The sequence below is a fragment of the Thalassophryne amazonica genome, chromosome 3, assembly GCF_902500255.1.
Source record: "Thalassophryne amazonica chromosome 3, fThaAma1.1, whole genome shotgun sequence".
NCBI classification, from domain to species: domain Eukaryota; kingdom Metazoa; phylum Chordata; class Actinopteri; order Batrachoidiformes; family Batrachoididae; genus Thalassophryne; species Thalassophryne amazonica.
The window spans coordinates 23,667,303-23,684,704 of NC_047105.1; the positions used below are offsets into that span (position 1 = coordinate 23,667,303).

Genomic DNA, 17,402 nt, shown 5'->3' on the forward strand with positions numbered 1-17,402 from the left:
ACCGAATGCCAATCTGATGAAAATTACTTCCCCAGCCAAGGCCAGTACTCACAGCTGGGTCCTTGGCAAGGACACAAACAGATAGCATGACCATGAAGATAGACCACCAAAACCCTGGTCTAAATTCAAGCATGGAGTTTTCCTGTGACACATACAGTGCAACATTCAGGTATGTAGACGAGTTCATAATGCATGTACACCCTGCATCAACACACACTACAAGAAAGCTGAATTAGAAGCAAAAATTTAAAAAAGTAAACACTAGGAAGAAAAGGTGTAGAAATGAGATGTTTCTCCTCAGGGAGCTTTGGTGGCTGTTCCTGTTGAGAGAAAAAAAACGTGTTACAGTTTAGAGCCAGGAACCAATAATGGAAGATCCCTGATATACAGACAGCCGAGACTCAAATGTGCATTCAAAAAGTCAGGGATTTATTTACAGACAGTTTAGTTAAACTCAGGAACAGGTAAGTCACAACAAAAATACAGCCTAACCCAACTCTAGGTGAAGGATTCCAAAAACAGCAGATGTGGGGAAAAGTGTCACAACCAAAAAACAGATTTAATTCCACTCTGGCTGAGGGATTCCAAAAACAGCTGGTGTGGGAGTGGTTCTATCAAAATGTAATCTAACTCTAAAGACAAGGTAAGGAGAAAATCCAACAACAAAAGGTGTGTCACAAAAGGAGATAAATACGTATTCAGAAACTCAAGGAAATAACTGCTCCAAAATCTAACCATAAAAAAACAAACAAAAACAGAAAAACACACTACAAAGAATTCAGTGATTACATACCACTCAGCACAGACTCCCGAGGACGGAGCAAACAGAGAAGATTTAAATTACGAGTAACACCTGGGACAAAGTGAACAGCTGCAGAAATCAAAGCGGACATGCAATGACTTGAAATGAACAGAAGAGGGGAGCAGAAACAAGGCATGAAGACAAGAAATCAACAACCTGACATGCTGACTAGACATACAGAAAAATGCCACAACCAGAGATGACCAAAGTAAATCAAAATACATAACCCACCTGGACCACAAAACTGAAAGAACCATGAATAACAAAATGACAACATAAAACACAGACACACATACGGCAAACAAGGAGGGACATAAACAGACACACGCAACAATGCAGAACGGTGGAGGACGTGACAGACACAGCCACTGGAAGGAGGGAGTGAAGGAATAAACATAGGATTAAAACACAAGATATAAAGACTCACAACCGGGGGAGACAAAGACTGGACCAAACCAATTGGCTGGGAATGGACAACAGAAGCATGACAGACTGTGGGAGCACACGCCCACATACACACCAACATAGAAATGAGACACAATCTCACACAAGCCAACACAGGAACACAGACATAACAATCACAAAGGAGACAGTGAAGACATAACAGAGGACCAAACGTCTAATGCACAGCACACGCATGTATGCACACAGGAAGAGGGAGGACTGAGACAAAACCCACAGACACGACTGACAGCCCAGGGGCGTGTCCAGACACACATACAGAGACCAGTACAAACGCAAACAAATAAGGACTCAGACAATCAACAAGGAAGCACATACACAGATGATATCACAACAATTTGTATGTTTTGTGTGCAGGTCAGTTAGCTTTCCAGAAAACCTCTCACTTCTTAGTCTACCATAACAGTGTGTCACTTTCCAAAACACCTGGGTGTTAAAGGCAATGACAGACACCTGTGGTTAATTAAGACATTCAGGGCTGTGAAAACTCCGCGGATCTGAGGAATTCCATGGATGTCACGGGGTGACATCAGGCAGAGAGAAGATGGCAAGAAAGACGGTTTGAAAAAGTTTGATAAGGACAAGAATCTGTGGAATTGTTGCTGACTTCATGAACGCACCTGAAAGAAACGGGAAAAGTGAACTGTTACATCAGGAAACAGTAAGAATTTTTCACTCTGAAAAATAAACATTGCGCTATTAAAACAGGATTTTAGACAAGATTGTGACTTTTTTATTTTTCATCGAGATTTTCTTTCATTGGAAAAAAGACACTGTGGCTTTGAATGGATTTACATGAATTTACACAAGAATGTAAATGAGTTTTTATTAATGTAGACTTTTTTCATGGGAAAAAGACACTGTGGGTTTACAGGAATTTACATGAGAATGTGACTTTTTTACTATAAGGTATGTTTTTGATATTTTACCCTGATTTTCACAATATTCTGAGCTTTAGCTGTGGTTTTTAGAATGCTGTAACAGTCTTTTCAGTCTTCATGAATTTCATGTAGTTTAATTGTTCTGAGTTAATGCAAAATTTGGTTTACAATTAAAAGCAATATCATTCCAGGTCCTACTTACACGTCATATTCTGTTATTTCAACATTATCATTGACGGTTCAAATGAAAGGTTGAATCTAGGATCATTTAAATATGCACTTCATTTGAGATTTTTTTTCTTCCAGGAGATGCTGAAAATGTATCATTAGATACAAAATTAAATTGGTTTCTGGGGCCCCGCAGGCCCTAAACCCCAGCTTGACCACCTGCAAATTTTCCTTGGATTTCACAATTTTCATTTCACAGCCCTGGACATTAATTAAAAGCGCACTCTGCACTCAGATTATATATGATGTAAATAGTCTAATCGGACATGCCTCAGATGTGCTACACACTTTAAACTGAACGCATCAACATAAAGCCCAAAGTGTTCTTCCACCAACATATAAAGAATAATAATAAGTTCTTCTCAGTTTACAATAATTTTTTTGTTCCTGATCACAGGTGCACATCCTGGGTGTTGGTCTTGCGGTGCACGAGAAGCTGGTCCACCCAGAGATGCGCCCACTGCACAAGAAGCTGATCGACCAGTTCCAGATGATGAGGAGCAGCCTGTGCCACGTGAGAGCCAAAAATAGTATTTCACACTTAGGTTCAGTGTTTGATGCTGCAGTGCTCAGAAGACAAAAACGTGTAAAACGCACAGTTGTTGTTTGGCTAATTTTGTAACGCTGACCTACTTGTCAACATGCTGGAAAAGTGAATCATCTTAACGTTAATGTGCGCTGAGCTGCAATAATTGTCAATACTGAGAACAGTCTGAAGGGTTCCAAGTGTGTTTGTGTGTGCGTGTGTGAGCAGTGTGAATATTCAGAGCAGTGTTTCTATGTGGCCCTGCAGGGTCTGCCAGGATTGGACAAACCAGGATCGGGGTTAACCAGAGGGTTTCTGTCCTCTCACATGAGCACAGACAGCTTCAAACTGCTGCAACGGCACAGGTCAGAAACTCTTTGAAAACACAAACAACACATTTAACCAATAAATGTCCAAAATAGACTATGGGTTTTAAATTCTCTTATCTTATTGGTCCACGTGTGCACAGTGAATACTGGGGAAACTGGTGATATTTCTGGATAACTGACCCGGTATTTACATGAATTTTAAAATGCCTATCGCAAAGTGGTTGCGATAGGCATTTGACTGCATTTGGTCCTGTGTTTTCCAAAGAGATTTCCTCACTTAGGATTTCTGTGTCAGTGTTTTGTTGGATCAGATATATATCTCAAATGAGAAACTGGAAATTCTGTTCAAATCTGAAGTGTCGCGTGTTATAACTCCAACTCTCTGTTCATGTTCATGCTCACGTCCTTTTGGAGTCTCACCGCTCACCTCTGCACTGTGCACTTCAAACCCCACCTCCACCCCAAATACATGAGATGACATTTCTTTATGAAATTGTAATTAAACTTAGTAATCTAAAAAAATATCTTGACTTGCTTTATGTAGCGTCTGCAAAACTAAAGAACTATACGGGACTTGTGTCAATAAACATGAGTATCATTTACATATTTGTCTGCACATGTCCATCTGAAGCAGATCGGAGATTAATCGTGTCTTCCGTCTTGTTGGATTTCACTGATCCGTCACTGGAGAGCTGTATGATGACGTAACTGTGGGGAAAACATACTTTTTAGGAGTTTATGAACTCCTCAAGCCTTTCTTCCGTTTTCATTTTTTTATTATTTCAGCTCCATGATGTCTTTTATTCCTGCTTCTGAGGTTAGACGTCTGACACAATTGTTTGCCCCAGAAGAGCAGATGTATGTGCAAAAAACCCCACATATTTATATCTCATCTCAGTCCTGAGATATGGCCATTAATGTGTTTTAGACAGTGACCTCTGATTTGACCTTGACTGTAAACCTATAACGTTGGTATAAACTGTGTTACCATAGGACAGTGTACTGAGTTTGTGCAGCAAGTTTGATTGAAATTGGTCTTTGCCTTGATATTGCAGTTGACAGACAGACAAACAGTCATTAAAATAGTCCCCTCCCACTTTATGACAAGGCAACAATAATAAAAAAGTAAGATTCAAACTCTCTTCTTGCAAAGATATCTGCAGTGTTTTGTTTTTAACGTAATGTCATTTTACGAGGTCTATTAGAAAACTATCCAACCTTATTTTTTTTTTCAAAAACCATATGGATTTGAATCACATGTGATTGCGTCAGACAAGCTTGAACCCTCGTGCGCATGTGTGAGTTTTTCCACGCCTGTCGGTTGCGTCATTCGCCTGTGAGCAGGCTTTGAGTGAGGAGTGGTCCAGCCCCCTCGGCGGATTTTCATTGTCAGGAAATGGCGGAATGATTTGGGCTTTTTTTCCATCAGAATTTTTTCAGAAACTGTTAGAGACTGGCAGCTGGAAACCATTCGAAAAATTTATCTGGCTTTCGGTGAAAATTTTACGGGCTTCACAGAGAATAAGGACTGTTACTACAGCTTTAAGGACGGCTTTAAGGACGCTCAGCGCGCCGCGCTCCGTGCTGTTGCTGTTGCTGTGCGCCATGCCGCACCGCCGTGATGCACGAAGCCTCTGCTCCTCTTTCCATGACAAAAACTCCTGTAACAGTGGAATGGGCCGTTCATTTCCAAACTGGACGCTGTGTTTTATCCGGGACATCGTCTGACTAGCACAGGAATTGTGAAAAGACGTGGACATCAGCACTTTTTCGGCACATTGAGACAGACGTGCGGAGGAATTCCGCACGTCGCGGCGGTGCCGCATGGCGCAAAGCAACGTTGTGATGAAGCCTCACGGGACATGTTCTGGCATGTCCAGGCACATCCACAATTTCTCGGATAATCACTTGATGGAAAAACCACCGACAGCTGTCTGAACGCCATCTCAAAGCCGTCCTGTGAGACCAAAACGGAGGTGTTCCTTTGTCTCGCTCCATCAGCAAATCGGTCGTGACGCGCGAAGCCTCCGCTCAGCTTTCCATGACAAAATCTCTTGTTAAAAGTGAAATCTGCCGGAAAATGGTTGATGTCCAGCTCTTGTGATAACCAGAGAAAGTGCACACGACGGTCCGGCTCCACAGAGCCATCCGTTTAGAAATGATCTGGTGGTTTGTGGCTCTCGATGGTGGCACGGAGCGCGGCGCGCTGAGCGTCCTTAAAGCCGTCCTTAAAGCTGTAGTAACAGTCCTTATTCTCTGTGAAGCCCGTAAAATTTTCACCGAAAGCCAGATAAATTTTTCGAATGGTTTCCAGCTGCCAGTCTCTAACAGTTTCTGAAAAAATTCTGATGGCAAAAAAGCCCAAATCATTCCGCCATTTCCTGACAATGAAAATCCGCCGAGGGGGCTGGACCACTCCTCACTCAAAGCCTGCTCACAGGCGAATGACGCAACCGACAGGCTTGGAAAAACTCACGCATGCGCACGAGGGTTCAAGCTTGTCTGACGCAATCACACGTGATTCAAATCCATATGGTTTTTGAAAAAAATAAGGTTGGATACTTTTCTAATAGACCTCGTATTTTCTAAATCTTAGCTGTTTGTTTCTCTAATTCTGTCATAATAGTGAGATCTGAAGGTTTTGTTTTTATTGAGTGACATCCTCATGGCATCACATTCATCTCATCAACACCTTCGTCATCACAATATCTGCTGATCGTTCCAACAAAAACTTTTTTTTGATTACTTCCTTTCACACGTGTGCTTCTGGTGTTGGTTACATTCTCTACATCGCACTGAAATTCTGCCATTCTCTTCCTTTTTCCCATCACACCATCCTGCATCTTCTTTCTTCCCACTGAACCTCCTCATCCTCATTCCCACCTGATCCATGTTTCACTTCATTTTCATCTCCTGCTGTCCTCTGCACGTCTCCATTTTTCATCTTTTTTCTGTCTTCATTCTGCTTTATTCTCCCTCCCAGTCCTCTCCTCATTCTTTCCATCCATCTTTTTCTTTCTCCTTGATTCCTTCTCCTCTTATCCTGTCCGCCATCCACACATCTTTTCCTCCTCCTAGTTCTGTAGCTGTTTTGACTCCAGTAAAAAACTCCTCCTCCTCCACCTCTCTCTCCTCTCACAACTCCAGTGAGATGGCAAACGTCGGTAATCTGCTGATGCTGGCTGATGGTGTTGTGGTGGAGCATCCCGAGGACTTCTACCGCATGCAGGTCAGTGTCGCTCAGGGCTGTCAGGGTCCCAGAAACAAGCGCACCTGGACAGTATTATTATGTTAGCCACCTACTCAGTGTTTCTGAATCACCAGATCCATTTGATTGTGATAATTTAATCAGTATTGGTAAATTTTAATTTATTGCACAGATTCACCTCTGTGGAGGTATGTGTGTAACAGTTCACAAAACCCACGGTCTGGATTGTATATATTAAAGCTCAACAGATTCTTTTAATCTGGGAAAAATGTAATTAGTGAAGGTGAAACAACAGCAATTGTCTCACGCTTACTAAGGTGCTCTTGAGCAAGGGTGTTTATCCTAGCTGTATTTTCATTAGTGCTTAGATTAATTTTGTTGAATTGTTGTTGAGTCAGTTGTGTTTGTACAAACAGAGTGTACGTGTGTTGTGAATTATTTATTTATTTAATGCTCTGGAGTCGTTTGATGCAGAGACGCGTCAAAATCACATGACCGAATTAAGTGGTTGTACCATCAAATCCCCCACACTCTGAGTTTCAGTTTGAATGTGTGTTGAAATTGCAAACTTCAACCTATATTCCAGTTTTTAAATTTTATTGGTAGACCCAGTCAAAGTTGAATAATGATTAATAATTTTCACCAGGCTTTTGCTTGATTACAAGGGAAAAACATGACCTTCCCTTTATCATTTGATGGGAAATGCACATCCTAAACCAAATAAAAATGATCGCCAATGCTCATATTTGTTTGTGGAGGCGCTGTGTCCAGCACGCACATGAATGTTGTTGTCTTGGGTCGGGGGAGGGGGAAAACAGCTTCCACTTTATCATTGGTGGGAAAATGCATGACGTAAACCAATCAAAATGACTGACCCCACATGGTATTGTTGAGAAAAAGAGGAAAAAAAACTAGCAAAGGCCAACTGAGGTGCCAACGCTGCCTCCAGGTGGACAACAGGAGGAATCACAAGAGGAGGAAAGTGTCAGGCCTGTGACATGACCAAAACAAGTCAGAGACGTCTTGTTTTTGACAGGAATTGTTTTTCTGAGTGGCACAAGTAATTTGTGTGGCATCTTATCATTTTGTAAATAGCTGTACAAAACACCTGAAGCATTTCCTGCATTTGAATGTAAATAGATGTATATACCTTTGTTGTTTGCTACATTTGTATATATGTTTTTGAAATGTATAATTTATATTGTGTTAATACAGTATGTCAGAATGAAAGAAAAACTATAAAGTCACATAGGTGAGGTTGTGCTGAAAAAATTCACACCAAACAAGGCAAAGTAAACGGCTTTGTAAGGTGATTTATGAACGTAAAACAAAAAGTAGTCAAAAATGGCAAATTATACCCTGGACTCCAGAGGGTTAAGGTGTATCTGAATACTGAATTCTATAAATAGCAAAAAAAAAAAAGAAAAGAAAAAGAAAATCCCTTTGGACCAATGTTTAAAAAAATCTGATGCATTGGTACATGTGGGATTCTTACTTACTACAAGCTAAGGTGGCGAATATATCTTTTACATGTAAAAACTACATCAATAACTATAAAAGTATATACAAGATATTTTTCCAACTTTTTAAAGTTGGAGCTGAACTTAAAGATTGCTGCTGCAGTACTGTCACATAAATGTAACTTGGGTTTACTGACTAACAAATACCAACATTTTCCCCAGGCAAGCCCCTCCTCTTCCAGTATTAGCTCCACCCACTCTGCACCATCTCAGATGATAAACTCCACCCCCTCCACCCTTAGGGGTAAGTAGGCTCCAAAAGGCTACCAGGCAGAGAATCTTAACAACAACAACAAAAAATATAATTTTCATGCATGTACTTGTAAGTTGAATTTCTTCTCTTTGCAGTTGGTTCACCATCTCTGCCAGACAAATACAGACACAACACAGAAATGCTGCTGCTGCTGCCACCACACCGAGAGAGGCCAAGCAGCGCCATGTACACCAATGCCACCGAGAACGGACAGGTGTGGAGGGCGGAGTCAGTGACATCAAAGAGACACTGATGATGCTTCAATGTTTTCATTCTGTTATTAATTTTACACTACAGGCGGCACGGTTTCCATAATGTCCGTGTCTCAGAAAACAAATACGAGGTCTGTCCGTAAAGTATAGGTCCTTTTTATTTTTTTCAAAAACTATATGGATTTCATTCATATGTTTTTACGTCAGACATGCTTGAACCCTCGTGCGCATGCGTGAGTTTTTCCACGCCTGTTGGTGACGTCATTCGCCTGTGAGCACTCCTTGTGGGAGGAGTCGTCCAGCCCCTCGTCGGAATTCCTTTGTCTGAGAAGTTGCTGAGAGACTGGCGCTTTGTTTGATCAAAATTTTTTCTAAACCTGTGAGACACATCGAAGTGGACATGGTTCGAAAAATTAAGCTGGTTTTCAGTGAAAATTTTAACAGCTGATGAGAGATTTTGAGGTGATTCTGTCGCTTCAGAAGAAGTCGGTTTCAGCATTTTATCCGGATATTCCACTGTTAAAGGAGATTTTTTTTAATGAAAGACGTGCGGGCGGATTGCAGCATCGGCTCGCAGCCGCCGCGACGCTCCGTCACAGGAAAAACACCTCTGCTGGAAGCCTTAAGGACAAGTTGGAACATCTCCAGCTGATAAACAATTTCTCATATACTCACTCCACTGAAAGCCATCAAAAGCCAACTGGATTTTAAGAAATGGTTATCAACACAGAGGTGTTTTTCCTGTGCCGCTGCGCCGCGTCGGCTGCGTCCCGACGCGCGGACCCGTCCGCACGTCTTTCATTAAAAAAATCTCCTTTAACAGTGGAATATCTGGATAAAATGCTGAAACCGACTTCTTCTGAAACGTCTCTGTTCTCTCACGACGTCCTGGATCAATAGAGCCTGAAATGTGGAGGTTTTAAGCTTGAAACAGGCTGATGACGCTGCCTGAGAGCGCTGCGCGACGTCTCGCACCGTGAAAAGTCCTTAAAGCGACAGAATCACCTCAAAATCTCTCATCAGCTGTTAAAATTTTCACTGAAAACCAGCTTAATTTTTCGAACCGTGTCCACTTCGATGTGTCTCACAGGTTTAGAAAAAATTTTGATCAAACAAAGCGCCAGTCTCTCAGCAACTTCTCAGACAAAGGAATTCCGACGAGGGGCTGGACGACTCCTCCCACAAGGAGTGCTCACAGGCGAATGACGTCACTGACAGGCGTGGAAAAACTCACGCATGCGCACGAGGGTTCAAGCATGTCTGACGTAAAAACATATGAATGAAATCCATATAGTTTTTGAAAAAAATAAAAAGGACCTATACTTTACGGACAGCCCTCGTATTAACAGACAACAGGACAAACTCACCATTGCAGTGTATAGGTGTCAGCCTGACTGCAGAAAGGGCAAAGAGGGTGCAGGTTTGTTTGTAACCACCAACTCCACCAGGTGATTTCACTGATTAACAGCAGACAGGATGAGTTCATCAATCAATCAACCATGGATAATGATCCATGATCCGGTTGCACAAAAGCGGGATAGTGGGAAGTGGGATATGTTATGACATCAGTCACCATGGAGATTTATTCTGTGGAGCTTAGCCTTCTCCAGACCAGGCTAAGTTTCAGGAGCTATTTAAACCCCAGTCACACGGCACTAACGAAGGACACCGAAGCCAAAACGAAACAAGAAATCTGGACTTACGTTGACTTTCGGAGACATCGTTTAACTGTCGTCCAGGTGCTTATGAATTCATGTCAGGTGCCTTTGTCATAGGCAGGTCTGTGGACCTGCCTATGTTTTGTGCCAAGGCCATGTCCTCTGCTGGGGTGAGGTCAGCTTTTGGTGACCCACCACCGGTGCCTTGTTTGTGGGCTTTCTTTTTGACTGCTACAACAGTACAGACTGTGTGAGCAGACACCTTCTGGGTACAGTGTACTCTTGTGCATATTAGTCAGGGCACTTAACAGTCTGCAGGATGTTCTTGTATTTAATCCCAAATTGTTTTGGGATTAAATACAATACAATACGTTTTGGAGCAGTCATGTCAGAATAAACTATATAACAGTGTTATAAACCAAAATGAGTAGGTGGAGGCGCCGTTTAACCAATGTCAAAATAACGTGAAATTATATGAGACAAAACTATTATTAATCATGATCCTGAGCTGCATCAGCTTAAAATCAAACAACTTTTCCTCAGTTTTCATAGTTTTCCCAGATGCACTGAACAGTTTATTTATTCTTAATCATTTGAAGAGCAGCTCCATTTGTGGCTTCACGATTGGTGGATTCCTCAAAAATGCGTGAGCCTAGAACAGTCCGGATCAGTGTAGATAAATGTGTCAAAGCCACGTTTGGTGACTGTTGTTCTCCATCAGAGCCCGTTTGTGTTGATGACATTTGTTCTTCAAATTTTCATCATGCAGCCTGCCAATTTTCAGCGAGCACTGTTCCATCAGGTGACTGGTCCATGTAAGCCCTGCAGTGACCCCAACCTGTCTGTGGCTGAGAAAGGTGTGTGAGCACACGTACAGTTGTGACCCGTCTGCGTCCACAACTGTGTGTAGAACAATGTGTGTTTGTGTCCTCCCTCAGTCCTCACCACTCCCAGCAGTTGGAGTCTGGACAGCGGCATCAGAGACGGACTCCCCTTCCTCTCGGCTCACGTCGGCAGTGTCATGGCGCCACCTGTTCCCCCACGCAACCTGCCTCATGGTATGACACCTCCACTGTGTGTGTGTGTGTGGCGGGGGGATCTCTGTTTGTGTGTGTGGTTTTCTCATTTGCGTACATGCTGACTTGGATTAGTTTGTATGCATTTGGATAAAATCTACTTTATGGTTTACTCGGGTCCTCTGAGTGTGCTGCAGTACTTCACACATTCACTCATGTCTGGGGAAATGTGGCTTCTTTTTGAATGTATGGGATGTCAACGTATGTGTTGGTTTTTATTCTGAGGTGAATTTTGATATAATGTCAGATCAGCCCCCCCCCCCCCCCCCCCCAAAAAAAAAACATTAGTCTTGCTATTATGATATAAATGTATGTATATTTGTGTTCAAAATAATAGCAGTGTGTTTGAAAAAGTGAGTAAAGCTCAAAATCCTTATAATAGCTTTTATTTCTATACATGGAAATGCATTGGGAACACTGCACATTCTATTCCAAAACAAAACGAAGAAAAATTTACCAAATTTGTTATTATGTTACAGAAAGGGAAGACAAATGAATAGTGTCTGCATTTTTCTTTCTTCTTTTTCTGTTTATTTCGTCTTCTGGAATTTCTACTTGGTTAAATAAAGGTGGTTGTTGTTGTTGTTGTTGTTGTTGTTATTATTATTATAAAAACAGGTGTCCCACAGGTGGCTCTTATTTAAGGATGAAGGCAGCAAATGTTGTAACTGCTGATTGTTGCTGGTTGTTGTCTAAATATCCAAGTAAAATGGGCCGTTGTTCAGAAATTATAAAGCTGATTGGAGAGGTGAAAGCATATAAACAAGTGCAGAAAATGATAAACTGCTCGGGTAAATTGATCTCAAATGCTTTAAAATTGCATCAGAACCAGAAAGACGGGGAAAACATTTGTAAAGAAAAAAATTGTGAAGAAAAATCCTTTTTCTTTACTTTTTAATATTCATGTTCTGGAATAGAATGTGCAGTATTCCAAATGCATGTGTGTGTATGGAAATAAAAGCTATTATAAGGATTTTGAGCTTGACTCACTTTTTAAACACAGTTATTGTTTTGAACACAACTGTATGTATGCAGCAGCGTCACACACACAATCACGGATTGCGTCCCAAGCACAACCACACACAACCCTCATATGTGGATACTATGTGGGTACGTCCACCTGTATGACTGGCCTGTTGCTTAGCTACAGTAACTGCAGCAACGCTCCCACCTACACACATCTGTTTGATGTTACATGAATCATATTCAGATTAATGAAAATCACTTGATTAGTTTTGGTGTGATCCTGACAATAGTGCTCACAGATACAGGTTCAAAGGTCATCGCATTGATGTTTATGCTCCTTTACACCTAAAATGGTCAGAGGATCTGATGCACCTCCCCCTCCCACCAGTTCCTCTACTTCCTTTTTCTCATCCTTTGTTTCTTGTTGATCTCCTCTCACTTCTTCACGATTCCGTGTTTCTCCTTCTGCCTCTCCATCCTCCTGCTCCTTCGCTCCTCACCTCGTTGTCCTCTTCTTCTGTGTGCCTCTCTTTGAGTCGGACCTGCTGTGTCTCCCCCTGTAGGACAGCACATGTCGATGCACTTTGACGCTTTCCACCACCAGGTCAGCGAGCTCCCTCCAGCTCTCCCTGCACGCTCCTTAAGAAAGGTACCCTCCTGCTCCTCCTCCATTCCTGTAGGGCCAGACATTTGTTGGTCTACACTCTTAGAAGAACCGTACTCACTTCACTGTCTTTTTTGTCTCTGCATGATGACTTTAGATTTAAACAAACAAACAAAAAAAAAATGCAAGAAAGGAGCTTAAACAAACTGCAAAAATCTACAGCAGGACAAGAATAACGCAAATTTACAATATAAGGACAAAGGACACTACCCAGTGGAAGAATCTCAGAATTGCTGGGTGTTTTGAGTGCAAATGAATTTGAAATTAGTTTGAGAATATTACAGACTTCTGAATATTTAGGAATTTGTCAGATGTTTGCAGAACTGTGACTTCCAACTTCTCTTGCTGCATTTTATTCCGGCTATATTGATGACTTTAGTTTTTATCTTGTGTTGCAATAACTACAGTGTCCCTGTCACCAGGGAATCACGACTCTTTTGTGACCCCTACTGACTTGGCAAGACGTAAAACTCACCTGATTCTTGAGGCCTTTGAAGTCCTCATTGTTTAACACCTTTCCTCTTTACATCTCGCATGTCTTACACTGCTCCTTTAATCTCCCTTTGTCTCTGTCCCGCCAAATCCCGCCCTCTCTCTCTCATCAGTCCCCCCTGCACCCTATACCTGCCTCGCCCACCAGTCCACAGTCCTTCCTGGATGGCAGCAACTCCACCCTGTCGGGCAGTGCCAGCTCGGGAGTATCCTCCCTCAGTGAGAGTAATTTTGGCGGTCCCGCCTCCTCCTCTGATCCCACTGCCAGCCGCACAGACACTCTGGAGTCTGGCCCCAGCAGTCAGGCCTGGAACACTGACCAAGAAGACCTGGACTCTCCTTACCAGCCAGTTCGGTACAGTATCTCTGAGCCTGATGTTCTGGGTGGAGGCAAACCTCCACCTTGCCGGAGCCACTCCGCTCCAGGAGGCGTCACCCCGGCCCAAATAGGAGGTCAAATCCAGCTTCCTCCTCCAGGTTCAGCCTCCAGTGGAGGTCAGTCACAACTACATCAGCATAAGGGGATGCTGCAACCCCACCTGCACCACTACCACCACCACTTTTACCCACACTACATCCCCCACTATCCGCCGCTTTACCACCTCCATGAGCCACCACCAGCTCTTCCCCCCAAACCCTATCTCAGAGAGGGGTGTATCCCAGAGGAGGACTCACTGAATGTCCAGCCTTCACCTTCTGCACCTCCTGCACCTCGACCCATGCCTCGCAAGATCTCCCAACCAATAATTGCAGCAACTAAGGAGGAGCAAGCTAAAGTGGCATGGGAACACGGTGTAGCTGAGCAGTAAGGCATTAAGTGAAGAAAGACGGGCAGATTTCCCCCGGTTGTCGTGGCTCATTAACCAAACTGACTCAAGGTAAAAACCAGTACGGTTCTGACTGAGCGTGACCCTCCCATTCTGTGGCAGAGTTCAGTGGTCACATGACCTCATCTGTCATAGGTACGGGGTCTGTCAATAAAGCAACGGTCCTTTTTATTTTTTTCAAAAACTATATGGATTTCATTCATATGTTTTTACGTCAGACATGCTTGAACCCTCGTGCGCATGTGTGAGTTTTTCCATGCCTGTCGGTGACGTCATTCGCCTGTGAGCACTCCTTGTGGGAGGAGTCGTCCAGCCCCTCGTCGGAATTCCTTTGTCTGAGAAGTTGCTGAGAGACTGGCGCGTTGTTTGATCAAAATTTTTTCTAAACCTGTGAGACACATCGAAGTGGACACGGTTCGAAAAATTAAGCTGGTTTTCAGTGAAAATTTTAACGGCTGATGAGAGATTTTGAGGTGATTCTGTCGCTTTAAGGACTTCCCACGGTGCGAGACGTCGCTCAGCGCTCTCAGCCGCCGTCGTCAGCCTGTTCAAGCTGAAAACCTCCACATTTCAGGCTCTATTGATCCAGGACGTCGTGAGAGAACAGAGAAGTTTCAGAAGAAGTCGGTTTCAGCATTTTATCCGGATATTCCACTGTTAAAGGAGATTTTTTTAATGAAAGACGTGCGGATGGGTCCGCGCGTCGGGACGCAGCCGACGCGGTGCGGCGGCACAGGAAAAACACCTCCGTGTTGATAACCATTTGTAAAATCCAGGCGGTTTTGATGGCTTTCAGTGGAGTGAGTATATGAGAAATTGTTTAACAGCAGGACATGTTCCAACTTGTCCTTAAGGCTTTCAACAGAGGTGTTTTTCCTGTGGCGGAGCGACGCGCGGACCCGTCCGCACGTCTTTCATTAAAAAAATCTCCCTTAACAGTGGAATATCCGGATAAAATGCTGAAACCGACTTCTTCTGAAACTTCTCTGTTCTCTCACGACGTCCTGGATCAATAGAGCCTGAAATGTGGAGGTTTTCAGCTTGAACAGGCTGACGACGGCGCCTGAGAGCGCTGAGCGACGTCTCGCACCGTGGGAAGTCCTTAAAGCGACAGAATCACCTCAAAATCTCTCATCAGCCGTTAAAATTTTCACTGAAAACCAGCTTAATTTTTCGAACCGTGTCCACTTCGATGTGTCTCACAGGTTTAGAAAAAATTTTGATCAAACAACGCGCCAGTCTCTCAGCAACTTCTCAGACAAAGGAATTCCGACGAGGGGCTGGACGACTCCTCCCACAAGGAGTGCTCACAGGCGAATGACGTCACCGACAGGCGTGGAAAAACTCACGCATGCGCACGAGGGTTCAAGCATATCTGACGTAAAAACATATGAATGAAATCCATATAGTTTTTGAAAAAAATAAAAAAGGACCGTTACTTTATTGACAGCCCTCGTATATTACATTTGACGATTGACACTTGGTGGTGATACAAAACTGACGCACAACATTGTTAACGTTCCTCGTCATTGTGATAAATTTTTCATTGTTATTATTTTCTGCACCTGCAGAAAAACTGCCGGAAATTCAGTTGAACGTGGTCCTGGAAGGAAAAACAATGTGACACACCCCCAACTGACCGATGAAAGCAACAGATTGACAGTTGTTTCTCAAGACTCAGAAGTGTATTTATTTTTTTGAACGAAGATTTTGACCCAGTTCAACTGAGACATAACCGTCGGAGTTTGCAGAATCGTTGTGGAGGCTTTTACCCGCTGTCAAACCACGTGTGTCCAAGATTTCAAACATAAATCAACAGCAATTATACGTTTTACAAAAACAGTCATCCTAATGTTTTTGTATTATTGTGTCAATACATAATTACATTTACCCATTTAAAGAAATTCAACTGACTGTTCCATTAAATCCGCGGTTGTGATGCCTTCAGTATCTAAATTTTACTGCACCTCCACTGAAGCACACACAGATATCACATTTAATTTTCCCTCAAATTCAAAAGTCCTAATGTAGAAGTGAGTGGAGAAAGAATTATTTTTTTCTTTAAAAATTATGTGAATCACTATTACATCCAGGTGACACCGAAGACACAAGAACAAGTAGCACTTTAAAAAAGAAGCACTAAAACACAAAATAAGAATGAAAATCTTTTCATATTTTTTATGAGATAACAATAGTTTAAAGTAATGTTGATTACGTGTTGTGATGAGGCTCAGGATAATTTACTTTGTGAGATGCGCAAATGCGATGATGATGAGATAATGTTAAAAAAAACACACTGCAGAACTGTAATATTTATGAGGTGCATGAGTTGGGGCTCCCTCGAGGCTTTCCGGCTGCAGAAAAATGTACAAAATCGTGTATTGAGGCTGAAAATGCTTCATTTGTAAGTTAATGCGCCCCCTGCTGGAAGAGAAAAACAACTGAGTTTCCGTCAATTCCACCTCAGATGTCAACAGCACACGAAGGTTTGAGAGAAGCCAAAAGTATATCAATATGTATGTAGATAAACATAATATAGTATATACAAATATCATGTATATGTAAATTACACTTTTTAATGACTGTGAAGACAGTGTAGAAATATGCAAGATAAACGGCCGTCTGATTGGTTGATGACACATAATGTGCACTTGTTAAAAATGATGCAAAAAAAAAACAAAACTTAAAGCATCTCATGACTTCAGGGGTTAAAGATTTTATGTGACTACTTGAGATTGAAGGCAAATGATTAATTGTGTACAAGGCATTAGATGATATTTATAGAGAATAACTACACCTTTTTTGCCATTTTTTATAAAAGTAATGGCCTGTACATTTTTAAATTTGGGTACTGTTTTCTATCTGCACTTTTAAAAGGAGGCTGAGTGATCCACACAGGTAGATCACAGGACCCACTGGAGGGTTAGTGATTGCTGCTGTGTTCAAACGAGATGATGCCTCATTTCAGTCACTCTCAAGAAAAGGTATTTTATTTGATTCTTTCAGCTGCCCTGCTTTATCTTTGAAAACTCTCATGAACTTTCAGAAGCAGCCTATATGGAGAAATTGTTTCTGAAATTATTTTGCCTTTCTTTGCTGAAATTTTGTTGTTTTCGTTGTGTTCCTTTACCATGTTTTTCTGCATTCTGCATACATTCCTTCCCAGTTTGAGTTCATTTTTTAATTTTATTTAGTTTTGGAGGGGTGTTGTCTTTTCAGTCTAAAAATGTTTTACACCAGCACAGTGGTTTTGTAGTGCGGTGACAGTGGGTCGCATAGTTACACCAGTTTTATTCAC

The 17,402-nt window shown here is 42.2% G+C and overlaps 1 protein-coding gene across 1 annotated transcript in view; it reads left to right on the plus strand.

Moving 5' to 3' along the window:
• Positions 1-14,256, plus strand: part of LOC117506417 (dedicator of cytokinesis protein 3-like) — a 544,822-nt gene extending 530,566 nt beyond the window's left edge. The window contains exons 48-56 of the mRNA XM_034165920.1: positions 2,771-2,887; positions 3,167-3,264; positions 6,376-6,457; positions 8,119-8,200; positions 8,305-8,423; positions 10,849-10,936; positions 11,018-11,137; positions 12,685-12,770; positions 13,391-14,256. Of these exons, the coding sequence (XP_034021811.1) occupies positions 2,771-2,887; positions 3,167-3,264; positions 6,376-6,457; positions 8,119-8,200; positions 8,305-8,423; positions 10,849-10,936; positions 11,018-11,137; positions 12,685-12,770; positions 13,391-14,086 (1,488 nt within the window). The 3' untranslated portion in view covers positions 14,087-14,256. The remainder of the gene's footprint in view (positions 1-2,770; positions 2,888-3,166; positions 3,265-6,375; positions 6,458-8,118; positions 8,201-8,304; positions 8,424-10,848; positions 10,937-11,017; positions 11,138-12,684; positions 12,771-13,390) is intronic.
• Positions 14,257-17,402: the final 3,146 nt, after the last annotated feature.